This window comes from Rhea americana, unplaced genomic scaffold (genome assembly GCF_003343005.1).
Source record: "Rhea americana isolate MKP2758 unplaced genomic scaffold, rheAme1 scaffold_58, whole genome shotgun sequence".
In the NCBI taxonomy this organism is placed as follows: domain Eukaryota; kingdom Metazoa; phylum Chordata; class Aves; order Rheiformes; family Rheidae; genus Rhea; species Rhea americana.
In genome coordinates, this window is record NW_028186734.1 from 15,382 (window position 1) to 40,356 (window position 24,975).

Below are 24,975 nucleotides of genomic sequence, written 5' to 3' on the forward strand. Positions count from 1 at the left end.
GACCAGTAATGTCTTTTTATTAAAATACCTCTTAAACCACAAATAATAAAATACATTTGATGTTGCTGTATGACATTCACATACATCCAACATGCACAGCAAATTCTAGACAGCATCAAGAATTACAAAAATAAGGCAAGCCTCAGAGAGCTTACATCCTCACTACCTCCTTTCAGCCCATTACACAGATGTATCAAATTCTGAAGTTGTTTCCCACAATTTTTCCTGGACATTTGTTAGGAGAGTCTCTTCTATCCTCCTGTTATCCACCCATGCTATTCCTCTGACTTGACTTCATAGTGAAATCATAATGATGTAAATGAATATAGTGTCACAGATCCATGGCAGCAGGCTCCTATCCAAAAACATTAGCCCTGTTTTTTTCCCCAAGAAGATTTTGAACTATAATTTTATTTTTGTTGTTTCAAGTAGTCTAACATTGCAAAATCTTATGTATGATCTGTAGGCATGCTTACTGTATGCTTCTATTTGGATCAAGAATGATGCATTATCCTCCAGCTAAAAGCAAGTAGTCAAAGGTACTCTTACATACTCTTTTTTCTCCATTCATTTTAAACAAATTCATTTAGAATAAAAGATAACATAAGATATTGTCAAACAGGGGAAGAACAACTCCTTCATTAAGCAGGTTTTTCTATTAATATCTACGCTTTTTTCCCACTTAATTCCAAGTTTAAAGTAGGACTATATATATTTTGTCAGCCACTAGTTCAGAACAACAAACAAAATTATCTTTCAAGTACTTGTGTATAGGTGAAAGAGAGACTGAAGAAAGTAACATTACTTCACAAAAGTAGGATATTTTCATTTCATCTTATTCAGAGTGCTGTATCAAGAGAATGGAAAAAAAACACTCAGGAAAGCTTTTCAAATAAAATAAGTTTAAARCGACTGCTTTCATTTGCACCTGGTATAGATAGGTGCATGCAAAGAGTTTGATCTGCCTAGACTGAGGCTAGTGGGAAAATACTGGGAATAATCAACAATTTTCATACATGTACATATATGTATAAAAAATAAGGAGCTAAAACCAACATTATTATAAATATCAAAGCTGATCATTAACTACCATGCTTCATTCTTATATTTAGTACCATTATCAGTGGAGACCTAGTGGGGTCATAATAATTACCCTGTAACAGCTAGCATATTAAAACTTTACTTAGAAAAATGGACAGAGCGCTGTGTACTCAGAACATCCTGGTTTTACCTTTGAAGATAGATCTTCCCTTTGTCATTGACAACTTCTCATGGAGGGAAAAAAAGTAGGTTTTGGAACAAACATTCAACTACCAAATATGATATGGGCCTGCTACCAGCTGCTCAACTGATAACCCTGTGGTACTTGCTAGTTCATCTAGTTTCATTCTTTACGTGTTTAGTCTATTACTTCACAATAACCTTTCATGTTTCCTTTACTGGACTGAATGTTCAGGGATTAAGAAACTCTAGGCAAAGTGCGAAAGGAGGGGGATGCAACTACACTTAACAGCTTTATTTTGATATGTAAGACCAGACTGAAAATATATATATTTTTTAATGCAATACTTGCATTAAATRTACTTACGAGAATGGGGCAGATGAAACCTGAAAGTGTTCCATATATAGTGTTTTGTTGGGCTGCCCTTCTAAGAAGTTAGGATTTGATCCATGACAGCCCATGTTTTAAACTTGAAGAGAAAGAATGAATTTAAAAAAATAATTTTTCTTTTCTTCCCAAATATTCTTTTCACAACAGAAGGCTAAGTTCAAAAACTGGAAGGTAATAAAGTGAAAAAACAACAACAAAAAAAAMCTCACCCTCCTCTCACTCCCTGAAACCAACCTCCCCCAAAACCAGTATCCACTTGATTATTTGTCARACTTAGAAGATGGGAATCTTGTTATCATATTACTAAGGTGTCCCTACTCTAAACTACTAGATACAGTATAGTCAATACATTCAAATCAAAGCAAAACAATCAGAACAGCAAGTATGAGCATGACTGTACCATTTGAGCAGAAATAAAGAAAAATAAAATATTATGTTTGAAATTCTACTACTTAGCCTTGCTTACATGAACTAAAAAAGAAAAAAAAAAAGATTTCAAATTTTATACATCTCTTCTCAAACCAGCTACATTTAATTGCAACYAGTAGGTATTCCACTAGAATGCAATATTTCCAATCCCCCATCTCTTTAACTGAGAGAGATTACTTTGGCCTCCATATTACTATGTTAGAATTTTCTGCTTCAAAACATGCAGTTCATGCATTTTACAGTTTTACTGCCATAGTCGATGCATTCTGGCCCGATGCACTCACAGCAGGCGTTGTGAAACCATCGGTATTTGGATGCTCCCATGGACTCGCAAGAGATCTTGCACTGATGTATTGACATGCAGTCATCAAAATACACCACAGTACACATGTGYTCTAAACCAAGGGAAGGAAAAAGTTTGGTTTAAAAAGTTTCAAAACACTTTTAAAAAAATTAGCTTAACAAAATTAAGTTAAACATATATCTTTTGAAGTAGGAATACAAATCATTAAGATTGAGCCACAAGGGGGGAAAAAAGTTGATAGTAAAAGCAGAGAAAAGATGCAGACACACAAAGTGTAATTATTTCTATAGCCACAGGCAAGAACACTATTATCCTGCCCCCAAGTTATGAGAGATACCTTGTAAATGTGACCTATGTCAAAGTAACAAACAAGCATGTGTCCTCTGAAGGTAAAATCTATACTACCAAGTTATCAGTTTTACAGTTGCCAGCARTTATTACATGCTATCATGAAAAACTTATTTTAGAAAAGTTAATGAAAAAAAATACTTACTTAAACATTTCCTTCTCCCCTCTACATTTCAACAGTATTCTTAATCTATATTAAATCATAGAGCTAGAGAATCCAGTTTTCCTCAACTTGAAACTGCACACTTTCTCTTTTTTAAAGCAACATCAGCTTTACTACTAAGATTGAGAAAGAAAACCCTTCTCTTAAAGGGTTGACTTTGTTGTTCTAGCCTCCATGTAGTTACTTGAAATGCCCTGAAGTTTGGTGTTGTAACCCTAATTTGGAGTCAAAGCATTCACCACAATAATAAAACAAAAACATCCCTCCCCTGCCTACTTCTAATTCTCAAAGCTGATAGGTTTTAACAATTTTCTTCTGTGCACACTGAAACTTATACCACTGCTCCATTCATCACCCAAAGGATCTTGATTGTATCACACTTAGCCCAGCATAACATGGCTTACTCTGGGGAAAGTACAACCGAAGGCTGTCTACAGACACACGTCTCACTTGCACACAGACTGATCCGTGCGTGGAGAAGTCAAGAGAGTTTCCAGCCAACTACTACTACTTGCTTAATATATGCAGCTCCAGGAGAAACATGACGACCTACATTCCAACATGAGTCGGAAAAAAAAGTAATCTAAATATACCTGCTAAGTTAGTGTTTATTTTTGTTGACTGATTATGRAGAAGGGAGCATAATCAAAGGACTCTGGGAGCAGTAACATTCTTAACCGCAGCATTTATTCTGTCTCCTGTCAGTCTTGGGAGTCCAAGTGCACCAGAACCTCCCCTTCGAAATACCGGTGTGGAATACTGGTGATTAGCAACCTCCATGGTACATAGCTTTTGTGGCAAGCTCCTAAGGCAGAGGTCCCAAGGTGAGCTGAGGCCAGCAAGGAGCTCCATCACTCTACAAGCAATCAGACCTGGGCAATCCATTTCCCTCGTATCAATGGCAGATGATCTCTTTGGTGCCCATGCTTTTAGACATGTGGCAAGGGACAACACAATGTACAAAACAAGAGCACCATGTACCTCCTGACTTTTCTGTGGATGCTTCCTCCTCCTGGAAACCTGGAAACTCAGTCTACCCTTCAGAACTGTCATATATGGAAACATACATGAGGGAAACCTGATCACTATCAAACTATTTAGCTACTTACTATCTGAAATGCTGCAAGAGGATCACAGGATGTGCTGCCAGTCCACTGAAAGCAGGATAATAAACCTACTTGTTTAGGCTCCACACTGATGTACACTTATCAYGGACACTCTATATCGTGAAACGGGCAATACGGGTCTTCAGGAGGAAGGGCAAGTCTATAGCTGAAGCAAGCTGCTTCTGTAACTAGCTGGACCAAACAGGGAAGTTGTGCTGTGAGAAAAGCTGCAGTTGTCCAAGCAATCTTGATGTACTTGAAGTACTGCTGGGAATGTCAACAAAATGCACTGTAGCTGTATGAATTCTGTCCCATTCTTGGCACTTCTATTTCTGTGACACTCGATAATAAAGTGGAAAAGAGAGTTCTCAGAGAACAAATCCTCTACTTAAAATCAGTCTGTATACCCACAACTTTAGTAAGGAAACATTATTCAGAAAGGGGAGAGGAGAAGTGCAAAACAGAAGTATATGCTACAACAAACAGCATGCAAAGAGTGACCGACAAAGCATATTCCTAAAACGCTCAGGGAAAGCAGAACAACGCTAGGGAGACACCACCAGCAGTGACTGGTGTAGCTGCCAAARTCACTTGCTAAGAAGTCACCCAGGTGCCATAAAGCAGCTACATGTTGTTATAGACAGCACATAAGGACACAGCAGTGTTTAATCATCGCCAACAAAAGGCTCTGAATTGCCTGAATCCCAGGAAGCAGCATATACCCTCCATCTCCTAGGAGGCCCAGGCATATCCCAGGTATCTGTCCCTGCCTCGCTCCTCATAGGACATTTTTGGTGGAAAGGTAAGGTGTAAAAAGACAGAGGTAAGTCTCCAAGCAGAGTTCCTCATAAAATCTAAGCACCAGTGTACTGTCAGTCATTCAGTTTAGTACAGACATGCAAGCACAGGAACCCTACAGAAGTTCCTCTCAGAAGTACTCATCCTCTCTGCACCCTCTTGCTTGACCCCAGTTTACTCCTTTGATACCTTTTTGAGCTTGACCTTAAATGCTATAGAGGGAGTTGGCATTAAAAGATGTCAGCTAGATGGCACAGTCTCTCAGGTACAAAACAGCAATTTTTGCTAATCCAGGAAGATTTCTTGTTGCAAAATCAGCTTTTGGCATGCTATCTCCACCTGACTAACCTAGTCTCTAGATCAACTATAGACAGCAAGACCACTCATGACTCTCTCTAGATAATATACTACAGTAGCCAGAGTCTGCTCTAAAAAGTGGTCAGAAGTGCTCTCTGCTCTTGTGCTGACCTCTGCCCTCCTACCTGCAATGTGCTAAGGGAAACCATTAGGTGAGGGATGCTCAAAGCTATGCACGCTCTGGTTAGCCACTCCTAGCCACTTGCAGGCTGTCTGCACACCAGAGAATGACCAGGCTGGTCTATGTTAGCAGAATCCAGAAGTACCAGTTCACAAGTCCTGAAGAAGCCCAATTCATYAGACAGTGCCTGCAGAAACTTGAAATGCGACTCTTAGTGTGGAAGATGAGCCAGAGATTTCCAGGATGTAAAGAACATTGCTACTGAACAACCTATAGCTGAAGTTCTTGCACTGCTCAGTGGAATAAAATCTAGGCATGTCACTGCGCTGATGGGTCAGGATGCAGGCATGGCCTGTGAAAAAGTAGGCAATRAGACAAAGGCAGAGCACGTGCAGCAGACCAGTGCAACCATTCCTAGAAAAGCAAGCTCCTCCAGCCACAAGACGTGTAAAGCGGCCAGTAGCTGTAACTGGCACCCCCTTCCAGCAGTCTCACCTCTGCTGCAGCAGGCCTGTCCAGTCTGTGTCTACTCCAGGGCTGTCCTTCCCCTTTTACTCCTTCCCACAGTGGGAGATGGCTACCCCCAGCTCTTCCCTTGATTTCAGAGCAGCAAAATCCAGTTCTTAATGTACCACTGCAAAGCCTTAAAGTAGTTCTGATCCACACAAAGACAGTCTAGTCTAGTTCTTCACTGCAAAGACAAAACTCTCTCTTTTTTTTTTTTTTTTTTTTTTGCACACCGATTTCAAGGCAATCTCCTTCACATCTGGTCTAAGGATTCCCTTCACTAAACACCTGACAACTATTACAGGCCACAGTAAATAGCACTGAACTAGCTTTGGAAAGTGGCTACTTGGAACACCATCTTCTCATAGGATTAAAAAACCCAGGGCAGCTTCCTCCCACTAGGGGCCCAATCAGCTTAGCACATTCCYTCTGCGGATCATGTCCTGGCTGGAGGTGCTTAGGCCTTTCTTTACTGGTAACACTGAGATGATCTTTTACAAGAATAAACATTTCTCTCAGTGGGAAGTAGGCCAGAGGATTGGCAGCAATAGACTCATACCCGCTGACAGCAGTCACATCCTGTGGAGAGACTGATGGCTTGAACTATCTTCAGAATCAAAATGGGAATGGAAGCCAGCCCTCAATCTTATTAAGGTGGCAACAATAACCAGGAATATYGACAGAATGGAGTGGAGAAGAAAGTTTGTTTCCACCTGCATATGGAAGCCAAAAGAAATAGGTTCTAGAASACCAACCCCAAAATGCTGTAAAAGTAGAGAAGACTGGGAAAGACACCTGCTGGTGGCAGATCTGGCTAGTTCTCAATAGCTTTGCAAGAGGCTAAAGGATGTAATTCAAAACTGATCGAAAAAATTTCAAAAAAAAAAAAAAACAACTGATTTTGAAGTCTCCGTCATTCAGAGACTTACCAGGTAAAAAGCAGTACGCTAGTAAGAGCGTACTTTGCTCATCACAGGATATGCCTGTTCACCTCCTGAGCAGTCTGTGTTTCTGTACGTATGAATGCTGATTTCTTGAAAGCAGGAGACAGACTTCCTCAAATCAAGCATTAAATCCCTCTTAGGCTACAGAAACAATCTCAAAGAAAAAATGTATCTACAGGCACACTAGGGATCCTGGAGAGTATTTAAATTGTTTCAAAAACCTAATTATGTAGTTATCGCTTGACTCCCTCAATGCAGATAAAAGAGGTATTACCTCTAACTGCCACTATTCCACTAACCACTCTTTAATTAGCATTCTGGCAATTTTCACAGAGAAAGGACTACAGAATAGAGTCTTGGCAGGTGGGAACAGCGAAGTAGAAGAATCCCAGGTACGCAGCACTTCTCAGAATATGAAAGGTTTTCACCTTTTCCCAAATCATACTAAATGAAGGCTGTATGAGAGAAAGAATAATGTAGGATCAAGTCTAAATTTAAAATGATCAGAAGAAATGACGTTTCCATTGGACCTTGTTATGATATTCTTTGTGCTGCAAGCAAGATCTGTATCAGTACACTACAGAGGAATTCAGCAAGTCAGAGGCCAGAAAAAAATTACTTCTTGTAAATTAAGGAAAAATGCCTTTTTAAAAGATGAAAAAAAAWTCCAAGAGTTAATTACAATTCCTTATAGGCCACCTTTCAAATCAAGGATGCTATATAAATTTGTCTGTTGATTTGTTTATCAGTAGCTCTAAGAGCATTTAGAAAGGTAACTGTCAGGCAACCATACCATTTTATGCCAGTCAGAAGTTATAAAATGATATAAAAGATATAAAAAGTATTTTTTGATAGACTCCAAAGGCACGTACAGAACTAATTGTCCTTCATTGGAATTTCTGATCTTCTCTACCTGGCTCGCACTTGCAGGGAGTGGAAGTGCAGAGCTGACACATCCATAGTGTCACCAAGTGGCTGAAGTAAGCAACCCTCAACTCCAGCACAGATTTTGTTTCATCAGTTGCCAAAAGATAATCTACTTCCCTCCCTCCTCCCCTGCGAACTTCCTGTCATGATCTGAAACAATAAGCTTAGTTAAGCACTTAAACTTGCAGTTCAGAGCTCTGAGGGTATCAGCAAAAAGTAAAGCAAAAAATAAGAATAAAGTATAAAAGTAATTCTAAATTAATAATCTTTGCAATTCTTTCTGAAGAGACAGCTCAAATGCCAAAAAAACTCTGCTACAGAGAACTAAGCTAGCTCCAGGAGTTCCACATACTTCGGCAGCTAAAATGTTAAAAGTCAATTCACAGGAGGAAATGGAAGACACTCATTAAGATCATAACGGGCAAGTTTAAGGTCTAATAGTTCACAGTAGGCCAGGGCTAGAAAGGAATGCTTTATATCCCACCGCATTCCAGCTTCCCAGTGATCCACAGCAATCCTTTCAGGGCCCAGTGACTTCAGATACCTCAAATACAAAACAGTTTGGTTCCTGTGGCTAGCACTGCTTTTTCTGGCACACACTCTGAATTGAATATAGCAAGTCTGGCATCCTAGACGAGTTTAACGTCAGTCCCTACATGAATCTTTGTTGAAATTAAAATCAGAGTTGCATTACACAACATGACAAGGGRTATATTTAGATGGAACCTTTCAAAATTTTGGGATGCCTTCCATAAAACAGCACACAGTCTGCTGTCYCCTTCCCAAAATCTACCTCTCATTAGTCTCCTCTCCCCTCACAGGCAACAACAAAAAGAGGCTCCTGCCAGTATACCATGCCAGACCTAGGCACGCAAGAGTCCACAGGTGGACCACAAAATGGAGGAGGTACAGCACTGTAAAGAAAGCTCAAAGCACATGTGTTCCTGCTCCCTGTAAGTTTTTTTGTTTGTTTGTTTTGCTTTGTTTTTGTAAACCCCCTGAATGAACCCTCTTGAAGACCGCTAGATAGTCATTTGAAGGACATCTCCATTTGTAAGATATACTATTAAKCCCAGCAGAATGTTTGAGGAGAAGGAAAGGGTAAAAATACTGTGTTTTCAGTCTCTTCCACTGCATGCTAAACTGGAATATACTGCAACTGAGTAAACACACATATAGTCTCCCTCTATTACAGTAGTTGTTCTAAAAAATGCTAGCTTTTTAAGCCACAGTGACTTRACCACGTGACTAAACTTTGCGTGGGGAGAAGTCATCTGATTCCAGCTGGTASAAGAATTTCCTGGACACCTCCTATTCTCCCATGCCAGTTAGGTTCTTTGGCACTTCACCTTCTAGTCCTCACTGTCTTTCCTCTACCTACTTGATTAATGCTTTCCAAATAAATTCATCCAAAAAACGTAATGGAAACAATGTCATGRCTCACACATCATCCAACACAACAGGAGTAGTTTCCTACTTGTCCTTGCTTGCACCATAGTAAGCGTAACTGACCAAGGCCAGCAATCAACATTTCCTGTCTACCCTTCTATGTTCTCATAGAATATCTGTGATAAAGCACAGATGATTATAARCAAACTTTAACAGCACTTCTGCAAAAGCAGAGCACTACAAAGTTACCTACATTGTGACCAAGATAGCCTCCTCAACAGGGTTATCTATTTAGATACTTAAAAGTACAGGATTTTGAAAGCCATTTTCTACCTTTTCCAGTTCTTTGCTGACTACTAAGATGGAGGAGGCAGATAGTGAGCAATCATAAGAAAAGATCTGACACTTATTTCTGTTCCAAGAGTCTACTTAAGTCTGAAAACCAGTGGAACTTGGTAACTATTTCCAAATATAGCTATTATTTTTGGAATGTCATCATTCCTATGAAACCTCTCTAAACCTCATCTCGAATACATTCTTACTAAATGAAATGAAAGAGACTTTTCACTAAGAAAAAATTGCCATGTTATATATCCTTCTGTTTTGTTAAACTCAAAAGTCCTCCACACCCTTGAGCTTCATTTCAAATTCCAAGTTAAATTCAAAACTATCATTAGCCCATCCTGTTGGTATGGTAGTAAAGGACTGTCAGGGAACTGCCATCTGGGCTGTAGTACTTAAATACACTGGGATATATTCAAGACTGTTCCAACTATAACTTTTTTTTCTAAGTATAATTTACATCTTTAAATACTGTGCTGTTTGCACACATGGCTTTCTGTGGCTTGCCTTTTAACATGGCTCTCTGCATCATTCTCATAATGGAGAGCAACCATTTTAATAATGTCAAAGACATATGAATGAGATGTTTTCTGGACCATCTGGTTTCCTAGTTCTGGAATTAATTTATTTTTCCAACATGCCTTAACCAAAGGAAATTAGAAATGTTGCCACTACAGTTTCATTTAATCAACAGCAGCCTTACTCTGACATGCAATTAGGTCAAAGGTTCACAATGGTATGGAAAAACAATACGCCCATCAATTAGTGYATCTTTCATGGATAAGATAAAAAAGCCATCACAGCAGCAACATACAGCATTACTAACATTAAAAATGCACATTGGGAAGGGAAGTACAGCATTAATTATACTATAATAAAACAAATCAGATGCTCTTTTTCCAGTTCAGCAGCAGTTTTACCAAGAATTGCTTTTGATATTCTTCTGAATTTGATGTAAAGATTTTCAGAGAAAGACATTTCAGGTATAGGATGGAAATCAAGAAGCAGAGAGAACTTTCCTTATCACACTGTTGTCACTAACTCAAGTATCTCATTTTTACTCTCCAGCTAACAATACTCTGAAGTCTGTCACTAGAAGTGAAAATAAGGGGAATGAATCCATATCTTGGAAAAACTCCCCCCAAATTACTTATTTTTAAGATTCTGATTTCCCTCCTCAACATCAAGAGTGACCCTGCTACTTGCTTAGTTTTACTACTAATCCTAGATTTGCTACAAACCATCATTCTAAAGAGTTCAAGTTATGCCAGCTCAGAACCAAGAGTTAAACATCTATTCCAGATGTAGTGGTTTATGGCACGTTGTTTTCTCAAATCTCTAAAGTCATGCATTTCATTTGCCTAGCTCTGCACTGATACGTGATTTGGATTCACTTTCTGATCTGTCCTGTTTCCTAAGACATAGGTGACTGCTTCAGATTCAAGGAGCATATACTGTTAGTGCGTGCATGTAAAATAACATGAACAGATGCCAYCATGCTGCAGGAAGAATTTTAGAGATGGCAAACTCAAGTAGCTCAGTGCCCAGATAATCAGAGACTTCAACAGCATCTTCCCTGTTCCTCAGTACTTTTGCTTCACTCCTTTTGTTACGTCACATTCAAACTTAGACTGAACTTTTCACACATCTTATCTGGGAAAAGAAAAGGTGAGCACAGAAAACACATTGAGAAGGCTCCTGCTAGAAGAGATGAGGAMATACTAGAAATTTAGACACTATACTTGTTACCTTTGTCACTAGAGTAAGGTGCATGGACATTGTTGCTTGGAACAGAGACATTCTGATGCTGTGGCTGGTTCACTGTTTCTAAAAAGGAAACTAGGTTCTCATGATGTGACAGTTCCTCTGCTACAGGGAAGGAAACAATATTCCAGTTCAGCTGAGTATCCCCTTCTGTGAGTGCCCGGAAAAGTGAAGGAATTGGTTCATGCAACTCCTCTACAGTGCTCTTGGATGTTGGAGGTGTATCACTGTAATTGCGAGGATTGCACATACCTGCAGAGGAATGAAACAAYGGTAAGTTACACAAAACTCCTAAACTCTTCTTCAAACATGTGAGAAYACTTAAAAAACTAAATTGTTTCTTGTTAAGCAAAGCAGAACTCTTTCACACAAATGCCACTCTGAACTCAATAGCAGAAACCACTGACTAAGTAGGACTAGCTTCCAATACGGTAGGTTTCAGAACTGTAGAAAACACACATGCAAACTGTGAATTCACAAGAAAACCTCTTCTACATAGCATTTCATCTCCTTTTTTATGCTAGGATTTCAGTTAAGAGTATGAGAAGTTCAATTAAAGGTTTGTTTCCCCCAAGGAAAAGAGACAAAGCACAGTATAAACAATACTAGAATAAATCTGAAATAAAGCTTATGACTGAACAAAGATAGCATCTAGACAAATCCTGAGGTACATGAAACTTTTGATCATAATTCAAGTATTCAATTTCATCTGCTTCAGCAATGCACATACCTCTTCCTCATTTTTCAACATCTTTTGTGGTATCTTTTTTGTCCTTTATTATAATCCTCTTTGCCACTTCCTGCAAAATCTTTTGGTGATATGCAATGAGGATGCCAGTTTTTCATCAACAATATAAACACTACAATTTATTACTAGTAGTGAAACTGAAGGGTACCTTCATTTAATCTGAACATGGAACTATCAAGTTTAAGTGAAAAGTTATGTCTGTATAGGTATTTAAACTCAAAAGTGATAAAACACTACTAGAAGTCACCTGGCAGGAGAGAGASAAATCCATTTTCCTCATGTATATCTGGATACGATTTTGAGGAGTTTTACAGATACAGTTTTAGAGAGCTACAGCTGCCAAGTACAYCAATTCTTAGAGCTGCTTGTGTGAGAGCAATAATGGGATATACATATTCAAGATCTAACTGCACAGGTTANAAAAAAAAAAAAAAAAAAAAAAAAGGCATTTCCTGCCTTGTAGATGCATTAGGACTCCAGCTTCAGAGAGTGGATTTAACTAGAACCGTATACCAAAAAGCTTTTCAATTTAAGTAGGTATAATTTTTGTAATGAACAAAGCAAGAGTGAATTTTGCCCACGATGCTTTCAGCATGAGATCTGGCATATCTCAAGCAAGCAGTTAGCTTCTCCCCCAAAGAGCATCAGATCCCACTAAAAAAAATAATTCCACTTAAGCAAACTTCCTACCACAGATAATTCTCTTGCTACCCCTCTGAAAGCAGTTCATTCTTCACAAATGGTCCTGGACTCATTGCTTTTATAACAAATTTCTATCACTGCATTATTACCTTTTAATAAGTACTTAGAATATTCACAATACAACTRTAAAAAAAAGCAGTCAAACAAAATTGTCATTAGGAAGATACCCAATTGGGTAAGAGCTTGGTACAGACACATCAACAGAAAGTTTATTGGATGTCACTGTATTAAGGTTGCGAAGCATAAACCAGCRAAGTTTTATAGAGGTTGCATCTGTCAGCTTGGATTCAGAATACGTTTTTCACCAATAAAAAAGAACACACAGAAAAAAAAATTATCAAGAATGTTTACCGAAATATTGCAGGATGTGTACAGTCTGTGTACATACCAATCCAACAGAAAAATAATACATTAAGATGCTATCAAGAAACCATTTCTCTTAGTTTAACAGGTAACTACTCATTCCACAAAGATCCTTCACTCTTACCATTTACAAAGTGTTTTAATATTTGATTATAATATCACAGTTTTGGACAAAATAAAAAATAAAATAAAATCTCAGCATATGAGCAACTGGTAAAGAACAAACATGTCCACATTACTGTTATTGTAAACCAATGATTTAAGGCAATAAYTGACAATCAGCATTTAAAAGGTAACTATGCCACTATGCTAGGGCTGGGTCTCCTGTAACTAGRAGAAACACAGATGTATTCAAGTTGTAAAAACTCATATAATATTCCTTTCTATTTAGGAATCTTTTCTTTCTTTCCGCTCCTCCTCTTACCCCTCTCTCTTACTATAGATTATTATCGAAAATCCAAGATCCCTTCCAACACTACAGTTCTCGCCACAGTGATTCTAGCCAGCACACAGAACTGTACGCTATCTTTCTTGGGCACGGATGAGAAGATGCAGAATAGGCTACTGAATGGGAGTAGAAAACTCTTTACATGTAGGGAGTAGAAAAGCTTGATTAAACATAGCTTAGAAAAACAAAAGAAAGAGGAACCTGTTGTTGTTCTCCCTCTTCCAGTGCCTTTGTCCCTGTCAGAGACGGAAGAGCATGTTCACACAAAACAAATGGCATCAACTGACCTTAAGTAAAGTTTGTGCTGGAGGACAGAAGTGAACTCCTAATCTTAGAACAGACATGACCTGAAAGACAAGACAATCTGTCTACCTTTACATTAGACTTGATCAGTTTATAAAAAAGACTTATCTATCAGCTCAAGTATTAGCAAAGAACTCTACTCCTAAGAAGCAGTGGATGTCTTGCACTCCCATTTTCTTATTTGAACAAGACATATTCAGCCTCAGCAAGAACGACAGGGAAATATCTCATCCCTGACTCTACATTAAAGAAAAATTCCTTCTCAATCTGTGCTCTCCAGTTCCTATTGTTTCCACCAATGTTCACACAGGAGCAACACAGAACCAACTGGAACTGAGGCATTGACAAAACTATTAAGAGATGTTTTAGCTTAATTAATACTGGAAACTTAAACCAAAGCCTTGTTAACTCATCTCCTGGCTATTCAAAACAGCTGCAGAACAGGGAACAATGTGCAGATTTAGAATTAAACCTKTGTTTGGACTTGGTTCTTTTTCTTCATAATCCCAAGAACTAGAGTCTTCCTCTCTCTAGAGAATATTTGCATAATAAAGCTTGCTTTCTACAGCAGGTAATGGTTCTGAACTAGAGAAATAATCTGCTATTCCATTCCCTGTCCCATGACTGAACATGCCAACAGCACATTCACTATTATATTACAAAAATTAAGCAGACATTGGAAGGGTTAAAAAAAATGGGAAAAAAAATTTACTGTGCAAGGAGACCACTGAAAAAAGTTAAGATCAAATAGAAAAAACAAACTCTAAGACCTAGTTCTAAATGTATAGCCTATGCAGGTGCAGAGGTAGAAATACTTTATGCCATTTCGAAGAATCACACCTSCACAGGAGCACACCTCTCCACCGCTGACAGAGAGAATAAAGTACAAGCAAACTAGTCAGAACAGAATGTCAGAAAATATTCACGTTACTATGGAACAGGGGAAGCAATGAACTGCTCTGAAAAAGAACATTTTGAAGGTAACCATCAGTGCGAATTCAGAGAAAAAAAACCAACCAGACTGAGAAGCTGAGTGCAGGTACAACAATTGAGATGTATCCATTTCATGGAAGCCAGAAAGATTTTGAATAGCAGCAGAGGAACCCTTCCAGCAGTCCCAGGATGATGAAACTTTTGATACAGATGCTTAAAGTGAGATGGAACTAGAATACGTCCTCCTGAAGCAGGGGCAGCACTCACTTGCAGAAATTCTGGCGCTCTGAACACTATGTTAGTAACACCGCTCTTCTGGTCAAGACTGTCATCTGATCTTACAGTAACAACTGGCATACCTCTTTCTTATCCTCTAGAAAGAGTTCGTTTTATTAAAAAAAAAGTTTGTTGAAAATGTTGGGCCATGCATATCTACTGCTAGTCCCAAGGATTCACAAARAAACTCAAACCTAAAATTGTCACCTCATGGTATTTGCTGATGTACTTTACAGTTAGAAACCTCCATACAATGGGTGCTGCATAGTTTCACTAAGGTGACAGTTCAAAAAGAGTTTATGTCTCAGAGACAAAATTAGCAGTTGATTACCATGTCATTAACCAGGAGAAATCTGGACTATCACAACCACCACCATAAAGTAGACAGGGCCTCCTAATATTTTGTTCCTCACACTAGTTTGTTCAGCATCCAGAGAATGAGTTCTAAGATGTTTAAAAGCACAGATTCTATTCTGATGTGTTACTTCTATAATAAGACTGAAAGTTCAACATGTGGCAGGAGGAAGCAATTAAAAAATCTGAAATCAAATAAACACAAACTTACCAACACAGTCACAGCACTCATCCCAAAGTGTGCCTAGACAGAGCATGCACTCCTTACAGCAGGAACAGTTCCCTTCCCCAGGGCGGCACTGGCACAGCTCCTGAAAACAACATAAATTCRTTACACCACAACAATCCCAGGTGTAAAATAAAGCAGAGCAGTTTTTCCTCAAGCCATAACTCAAATTATGGTATTAAAAAAGCTTAATATACTAACATAGTGAATAAATAGTAGAATAGTTCTAGCCAAAGAATCAGTCCTAGTTTACAAAAGAACATTTGCAAACTTTTTTAAAGGTGAGATTCTAAAAACAAATCTGAACTCATCTAACAACACTCAAAAATTTTTTTTAAATCCTATTCTATTGTATGAAAACTGTTCACTCCTTAATCTACAGGTTCTTTGAATGTTTTTTCCTATCACAAAAGGACATTTAAAGATGGGTGTTTCTTTGTATATAAATAGTATGCATAAGTTATAATTTAGCTAAAAAAAGTTACTATAAGCAACATGTGTGTATTTATGAAGACATGCAATGTCTACCGTCACACCTATGCATGGTTTCTAAAATAAACTTAGTTGGTGAAGTCATATGAACACAAGATTTTGCCTAACTTTGAAAGTTTGTTGCTGATGTACTTTACAGTTAGAAACCTCCATACAGTGGGTGCTGCATAGAGTTTCACTAAGGTGACAGTTCAAAAAGAGTTTWTGTCTCAGAGACAAAATTAGCMGTTGATTACCATGTCATTAACCAGGTGAAATCTGGACTATTACAATCACYTCATTGGTCTTTATTTTAAATATTAGTGACCACATTTTTTTTTTTAGCCTAGCAGTCCAGCTGATTCATTTTTGCTATTAAGAAAAACAACATCTTGGGATATTTCCAAGACTTCTGTAGCCTCTAGAAAGCAGAAATGGGAGGCATATGCATTTTTATTGCAGTTACTAAGCTAGTATGCCAGAAAAAGCATGAAAGCAAGAACATTCAAAACTTTTTCTTCAGACTACCCAAATCTGGAGGCACTGGCTTGGCAGCCCTGATGAAGGTAGACACTTGCTAACTTTGAAGCATGCAAATTCCCTACATGTATGAAGGAAGTTTGAAAACCAGGTGATCTACCTCCCTCTGTAGCTCACAAATACATTGCAGTAATTCCAGTTCAACTGAAAGACTGTAGCTACTTAGCAACAGCACACTGGCTTGGATCACACCATAGTGCAAAATTTGAACAGTTGAGAAGTAACTTTTAGCTATATTGCCAAAGAATTTGGTTTTGATGGCATCTGTTTGACTGTCATGTTGCAAACAGTTGATAAGAAAACAAACTCTTATTAAAGATTCCATTAAATTTATTTCTCAAAAAATATCTGAGAATGCTCTTGCTGGACACTGGCTTTAGTGAAAACACTGATTATGGGATCCTTTCCACCATCAATTTTACTGGAATAGTCATTTGTACATCTGTGCTATGGAACAGATTGGAAAAACTCATCTGGCTTAAAAGGAGAGAAATCCACTTCAGTTCTCTCATCCAGTAGAACAGGAGAGAAGAAAAGGAAGATGGTTCAGTATGAAATTCTTCTAACCTGGAATAGCCATTGAAGGCTCCATCTTATGTAACCACAGCTGRTTCAAGACCCCACTCATTAAAACCAGACACAAACATCAGCTACTAACTTAAATGAAAGGAAATCTTTCTCTAGTGTCTTGGAAAGAAGCTGAGAGAGTGAACACCCCACTTTTAAATAAGCCTTTGCCTGTCATTGTTAAAAAATATTAGGCAGAGAAGAATTTCAKAGATGCTTTCATAGAAWTGGTAAGGTTGAAAGRGACCTCTGAAGATCACCAGTCCAGCCCTCAAACGAGTGGCMCATATAGGGATCAAACCCACAACCTTGGCATTATTAGCACCACACTCTAACCAACAGAGCTAAAAAGTTTCCGCAGGAGGCACTTCTACACCAAACTTGCAAAGCTCTTTTGCTAGCAAAGGCAAAGCAGATAGGTGAATTTAAACTTGTACGACTGTCATTCTCTCTTCATTCTGCCACAAATGTTCATGCTCTGTTCAGTGCAAAGGGATCATCATGCTGGTACAAGAAAGAATGAAGAATGCATTTAAGACRGTGAGGCCACTGTAAGGTGCTTCTGGGGCCAAGGTTTAAAAATACAGTGAATGAAATTTCAGGGCTCCCCAGTTAAAAAGCTCCTAGAGCTAAAACGAAACAAACCTCCAAATTTGCTACAGAYATACTACAATGCATCCATATAGGAGAAATTCATTACTCCATCTTTTTTCCTTGTGTACTTCATCTTAGACAAGAAAGTCAGCATAAGCACAAGATTTACAAACTGTTGTGTGTGCTGGGGTAATGCTGGAGAAATGCTATTGCCAGCCTAGGTTACTCTGAATAGTTTGCACCGCAGAGTGACTGAGCATGAACCTCTGCTTTCCACATGCACTTCTGCAACACGCTGTTGTAGTAAGTCTTGAAGTGCTATTTACAGAGRGGAAAACTACTGCACCTTTTTTACTTTTTAATTCCTGAAGTTTCTTAATGCCACCTATTGCTATGYTGTTTCCAAATGAAAGATGAAGGACAGGCTCATTAATAAGATAAACAAAGTGTTCCATAAGAGGAAACACCACAAACTTAGAAAGATGACTTATGTGAATGAATGACGCATTTCTAAAATATTTATTTTACTGTTTGATAAACATATTGTGTCAGWCTTGAGAATAAAGGTCCTGAATAAAACAACTTTAAAAACGACGAGTAAAGYATTATTACCTTGGCCAGAGTATAATATGTATTAACATTAAAAATCTCCTATATATTTGTTTTTCAATAATAAAACAGGGCAAACAAGGTAGAATATAATAAAAACACTGCAACACTGACAAGTCAGTATGTGGGAGGAGGCTATTCTCCATAAGCCATTAAATGTAATTATGAATCAAAGCCATAAGATTCACTGAATTTGACTTAGTTTATAGGTTGCACTATGTGAGCCTAAGGCAGGAAAATATTGGCACGGAATTAAATGTAACCCTAAATTTCACATTTGCAACTTAAGGGAAAAAAATTCTGCTTAGTGTTTATACTTGTAAGCATGATCTTGGGATAGTATCACTACACCTACTAGTGTTCTATCAAACCTTTATAGGAAGGTTTCATGAGCATTGTAACTTGACTTTTTTTTCTGCCAGTTGGGAGAGGAGGATGGAAGAGAGCAATCTAATTAGTCTTTCGTGCAGTTGTTCAACTCCTCCTTCTCAGAGTTTGACTTTAGAGCAATAACTGTATGTTTTTCCATGTATGTGTTTATAAGTATATGGTTTCCTTAACCACTTTTGAGTTCTTCTGACTGACTCATCCACATTGGATACTTGTACAGGATACATTTTTTTAAAAGAATGCTTACATGAGACGTGGGTGAAGTGAAGCAGAATGAGAAATGCTCCTTGTTGATAGCTGGAGGTGGTGAGGCGTCCGTGGAAGAAAATATTACTCATAAGTCAACCTGGCAACTACCCAAGCTGAACTACTGAAGGTGCATCAGAAAATGTTTTTTTGCTAGGCAAGAATAAGCCTCCTAGTTTAAAAATAGAGCATTAAATAGAGAGCAAACGTGTTCATACAATAAAGACACTTCTGCTCCAGAAAGCAAATAAAGCTTTTTGCAAGGTATTTAAYACCTGCATTTTTTCAAAGCTTTCTTGAAATGACACAAACCATTTTCTTAGTGCAGCGAGAAACAGGACCTGAAGACACTGGCAACATCTTTGTAAACTGGAGGGAGGGGGAGTAGTGGAAGCAAAAAAGAGCTGGTGTTTTTTTTCCTAGAGCAGTTTAATAACAGAAAATCTCCTGGAAGCAAACCAGACTGAACTATTTTGTTAAACCAAATGTGTTATGTACTACAGCTACAAAATACATACTAAAAGTAATTTTTAGATACCTAAGCCCCRAAGTAAAAAAAGTAGTGCTTACAGCATACCACAAGGCTGAAAGAAGTCTTGGAAATCCTTTCAAGTGGACCTACAAGTTTGCACACAAGATGAACAGGAGGTGAAGATAAAGGTGAGAGATTTTATCCAGAATGAAACAGCACTAAGCAAGGTTATTACAAGCACATGATGTTACAAAGAAAAAACTGCATTTTTCAGAAAACAATCCCCTCTTTGCAAGGATCCAAAATCCATGCTTGAACTATAGCATTGTTTGTTTCCTACCTACAGCAATATTTTAAAGAGCCTTGCATTTCAATATTGAGTTTAACTAACTGTATGTATCTGCTTAATCTTTGGCAGATTTTACCGAAAGAGGTATCAATGAGACATGTCTTTCACATTACCAGTAGCTATAACACAGAAGCAGGGAGGAAGGGAATATTTATTGTTCCAGATCAGACGATGAAGCTAGGATTTCAACACCAGATGTGCATATCACCCAATTCATACTACTACAGATAGCTCTGCACCTCCAGAGCCAGCCTGGAACTTGCCTCATCATCTGCTTGCCAAGAACAATCGTGGGAACATCCCATCCCAGAAGTTTCTGCTTTCACGGACTTCCTCCATGTTGCAGGGACACAATACACTTCCACTCCACCCAGCTAACAAAACTGCCATTCTCATCTCTCTACAGGTGGAAACATCAAAACAACCCATGTGTTGCAAGTCAACAACAGATATTCTCGAACAAATACTGAAATAYACATGCCATGTACAACCAGGACGCAATAACCTACCTGAAAAGCAAGGTGACAGTCAGCTGTCAGCTTCAATCCCCTAATCCCAGAGACATAGGAAGGAGCTACACCAAAGCCTTGAAGGGAACTGATTTTGTGGGCTCGTTCTCCTTACACTTTCAAGTCACATCCACAATTCCTTCAACAGTAATAGGAAATCAAATGTTTTTGCAAACACTAAGCTCATTTAGGGAAATGCCCAACCTATTTTCTTACAGATTTTTCCTTAGAGAAACACAAAACCTAAGCATACAAGAGCACCATAAAGCTAGAGACCTTGAGATGTRAAAGGAAAGCAGAGTGCATGCAAGTTGTTGATCTCATGCTCTGTTCTGGATCTAACAAAATAAATATTTATGTAGGGACCACCCTTAAGCAGAAAGCAGCTCATAAGGAGTGGCAGTAATGACTGTACCGACTTTTAGCCATGACGGCAAAAACATTTATGTTAACTGTACACTCTTTAAGAGTGTACAGGTCTTTGAGGTCTTTTGCTTTATTTCTCCAAAACCAGCAGCCTCACTTTCTGCGTGTAGATCACAAACATTCACATTCTGTTCGCCATTATTTTGGTTTCAGGCAATGGATTTTGCCAAACTAGAATAACTATAAAAATAGGTTAGGGGAAAAAAAATGTGAGGTTTAGTCAAGCAAACTCAGTCAACAGAGTATTTTATTTTCAGGGTCAGATTTCTCCAGAAGAGTTTAGAGGAGAAAAAAATTACTAGGATGTAYTGTGTATACCTATACAAGAAATAGCATAAACTTCACACAGCACTGCAGTGCTTATACCACAACACTGAAAGAAGAAAGATGATGATAGCTTAACCCCTTTAAGTTAAGGCTTTAGGAGTCTTTATACCCACAGTCAGACTAGTCTGACCTGATCTGTTCTTCTATAACGAATGAATACCGACTGGTATGTCAAGCCTGTTCATAAGAAGAAAGTTGCCAGACTGTGAAAATGAACAACTTCAGTATTCCCATGTAATAGTGCACAATTCAAATAGTCAATGTGTAATCTTATGGCCTTAGAGAACTGCATATAATTTTGATTTTAGGGGAATACATTAAAAAAGGATTCCGTGTCACCTGTATAAAATGAGAGAACAGATCTGTAACAAAGCAGTACAGCTATCTCTTTGCATGCACAGGACTGTGTCACTACAGAGACACTAACTTAATCCATACACAGCTGAGCTGTGTTAGCCAAATCCAAGCAGCACTGAACCTCAGCTATCTTATTCTCATCCAATATTCCCACCTCTATTCTAATATTCAGACTAGGTGAAAAAGTTTAAATGCTAGGTCTCTCAAACTTGACTCTGATACATTGGAAGTGAATACTTAGGACAGAAGGTCTGTCCTTCCATGGATGGTGGACTCCCTCCATCAGTGGCAGAAAATAAAAAATTATATATATATATATAAACTTCCCTATTGCCCCCTCAACCCCATTCCAAGACAGCATCCAAAAGCTTTCTTCTCTAAATACTTGTCAACACAGCTATATCACTGCACTGGTTATTCAAGTGCCTTGTAATCCAATGACGTATCTGGCACCTTACTTTTTAAAGGTTTCAAGCCAGCTGGTGATACAGAAAAATGCAATAGAAAGGAACTGAAAAGCATGGTAGTCCATCATATCACATGATGCCCATTACCAAAAAGGCTGTCGTTACCTTGGGGGAAAAAAAAAAAAAGGCAAAAGCTACCATAATTAGCAATTCCAGGGACAAGGGCTGAGGTAGCACAAGCAGCAATTTTTTTTTTCTTTTTTTAGCAATGGCTCTGCTTTCATGTTTCTAATCTACAGAGAGGCAGCAAAGAACAGTTTCTTTTAAAGAAGCTGCAACTGACTACATGAAGGCTGCTTTCTTCAATCTGAAATCAAAGAACAACCTCAAAGTACCTTTAGTAAATAAAGATTTGGCAGTTACCAGAACTGCCTGCAATCCTGCTAAAAAAGAAGCTTTTGTTCAACTGCACGCTWTACCTCTTAACTGTTACTAAAAGATATGTAAGCTAGTCTCAGTCTGTTTCTTTAACTGTGTAGACATACACACAGTCAAAAGCAGCAGCTRGACATCACAGTTTAGTAGTTCAAATGAAAAGTCTTTTTTCTTTTTAAAGGTAAATCTATATGCTTTCTGAGCTGGGTCATTACTGTGAGCAGCCATAGGTGCTCACAGTATCTGATCAAAACCGAGATTCATCTTTTTCCAGAYGTGCCTTGGGACTCTAAGAGAAGTTAAGTCCATCCTGGTGTTAGCTACTCTTTTTCTTGTGAGTTTTTAAGCATCTTTTTATCTACCATACAAATGTTTTATTATGGGGAGCATCAGACACCAATTACTGACCCTCTGCCTGGGCCAAGAGATTTAGGGAACTGAATAGATGGCAAGTTAAGGATCTGACAGATAAGGGAACTTAGTAAGCACATTTGAAGGTATGGTATTACAGGTATCTTTGAGGAACACTGCCTGTCTTTCATAAACCTTTCTGAAAAAAAGGAACAGTTGAAATTATAAGGTCTATTCATAATACTACCAATAAAGAAGAAAGATATTGAAAACCAACAGCATGACTAGTACTTGCTTATAACAATAATCCAAAAAATCATAATCCTTGACTTGAAACTGTTTCCATTAAAAAAAAAAGAAAATAAAAAACCCCAAACATGCACATATACACATGCACTTAGTATTATCTATAACATGGCTGTTAATCTGCATTACATGTGCAAGGGTCCATAATGAACGTCTTAGATCTTAAATACAGGTTAATTCTATCACTGAGTATTTTCAAGACATAACTTAGGAACTGTTTTTGAAAAACTTAAAAGCAAATGAAAGAAATACTACTCATACCTGTATCAGACATTTACTGACATCGCTAGCACAGAGCGCYTTATTGCAGCCTGTTGAAGACTGGATCGATAGCAAGAATAGAAGGGCAGTTACTGTGGGCACTGCGACGTGCTGTGACCTCATGTTTCCTGCAGGTGAGCAATTTTCACAAGTACTTCAGCCAGCACTGAAATAAAAACCAGCAACTGAAAAGCCTACTACAGCAAAAGTTAAATCCTATTCCCCTCCCCTTGTGAGTCCTTCAAAATAGGTTCACATTTTGGGCAGAAAAATTAAGTAAAATTTGGGTGCTTAACAAAAAGCCCAACCCCTCCTTCCCACAGCAAAGTCATTTATTTGAAATTTGCACCCTCAGATTAAAAAAGCAATGAACTAAGATGAACAGTGCGTAGTTCACATCATCTAATATGATATATTATCAGCATTGACAATTAAAAAAAAGTTTTCATATCGACAGTAAGATGCCTAYAGGTTTTCAATTATCAACTTGTTGTGAACTTGTGAACTTTTTAGAATACAGATACCAACATTAAAAACAGTACTACAGACTTTAAAYGATGTAATTATAGAGTCATGCAAGCAACTGAAGTCAACAGGACACAAACATCTGTTACTTCAGAGGGAAGAATTAGATTTGTTCAAAGCTTTTTGGCTTTTTCCATTCAGGAAAATTCACCATCCTGGCAGGTGGTACTTGTTACAAATACAGGATGATTACTGTAGTGTCAGCTATTTATTACTTGTATTTAGCATGTGAACCTAGTCGAAAAGAGAAGACAAGACCCTGCTGCACTAGGCACTGTACCAATATATTGTAAAAGGGAGCCCATGTTTGGGCAAACTTACAGTGAGCCTGTAGTGTTCTCACAGAAGGAAAAAAAGTGCTAATGGAGCACTGGATTCTTTTCTTTCAGCATCTAGAAATATTTTTCCACTTTACAAACTCCCCCCCACCCCCTAAAAAAAAACGTCAATTAGCAACATTGTAACATGGAAAAAAAAATCAAAAAAGAAAACCTAGCCAACATGTAAATAAAAYACCATCTGGATACGTAATGTCAGTTTTAAATAAGTATTTCTTATAACGGTCATTAAATGCTTTTGAATCTCTCCACGCTCAGACAGCYGTGGTCAGTACCCGCGCAGGACCTCCACCGTAACACCCAGCRGCACGCACGAAGAACACGGGATCCTTCCTCACGCAAGAGCATCACTCGCTTTCTCTGCTACTGCAGTGCAAGAAGTTTTCCTTAGAAAACTACAAACGGTCCAGCACAAGATCCAGGCGGTGTTAACTCGCAGCCGGAGGAAGGCCAAGGCAAGCCTTCTGCTTCGACAGACCAGTGATTAAGACGTGTTTCAGCACTGCACCATGTTGTTTCAACGTCAGTCTGTTATGTAAAAGGTTCCTGAAAACCCAGCTGGAAAGGGGCCGCTCCTGTGAACACCCTGCTAGCGTTAGATTAACCCGGCGTAGGGGAACGAGGGACTGACCGCTCGCTGCTCCCTCGGATTCCCACCTCTCACCGTAACACGTTTGCTTTGTTGTTCCTCCTCCTTCTTCCCGAGCGTTTTTATTTGCTGCTCCTCTCTCCCTCAGCGCACAACCTCTCTGCCCGTCCTCTCCCGTAACCACCTGTAGCTCAGTCACCTCGCGCCGCGCCTCGCAGGGCCCCCCCGACGGTTGGACGAGCCCCCGTTCCCGTACGTCTCCTCTCTGCAGAGCCTCACGCCGGCTCGCACACGCTGGGGCACCGGGGTGGGTAGGGGATAACGCCCCCAAACCCAGCGCACCTCAGCCGAGCCCCCCAGCCCGCGCCGCTTCAGGCGGCGGCCCCGAAGCACGCCGCCAACATGGCGCCCCCCGCCCCTGCCCGCCCCGGGGGCGCCGCGG

General features: G+C 38.9%; 1 protein-coding gene across 7 annotated transcripts; it reads right to left on the bottom strand.

Moving 5' to 3' along the window:
- On the bottom strand, positions 1–24,843 carry TWSG1 (twisted gastrulation BMP signaling modulator 1). Of its 7 annotated transcripts, XM_085319333.1 has the most exons (7): positions 23,082–23,169; positions 20,212–20,350; positions 19,966–20,102; positions 19,452–19,499; positions 15,450–15,549; positions 11,097–11,363; positions 1–2,436 (listed from the first exon to the last, which is right to left on the bottom strand). In XM_085319333.1, the coding sequence occupies exons 3-7, from the start codon at positions 20,005–20,007 to the stop codon at positions 2,255–2,257; spliced, it is 639 nt and encodes a 212-aa protein (XP_085175459.1). In that variant the 5' UTR covers positions 20,008–20,102; positions 20,212–20,350; positions 23,082–23,169; the 3' UTR covers positions 1–2,254. The 7 variants fall into 7 exon arrangements, with proteins under 7 accessions (XP_085175459.1, XP_085175461.1, XP_085175460.1 ...); XM_085319335.1 differs by lacking the exon at positions 19,452–19,499; XM_085319334.1 differs by lacking the exon at positions 20,212–20,350 and having other exon boundaries at positions 23,082–23,168.
- Between the last annotated feature and the right edge of the window lie 132 nt (positions 24,844–24,975).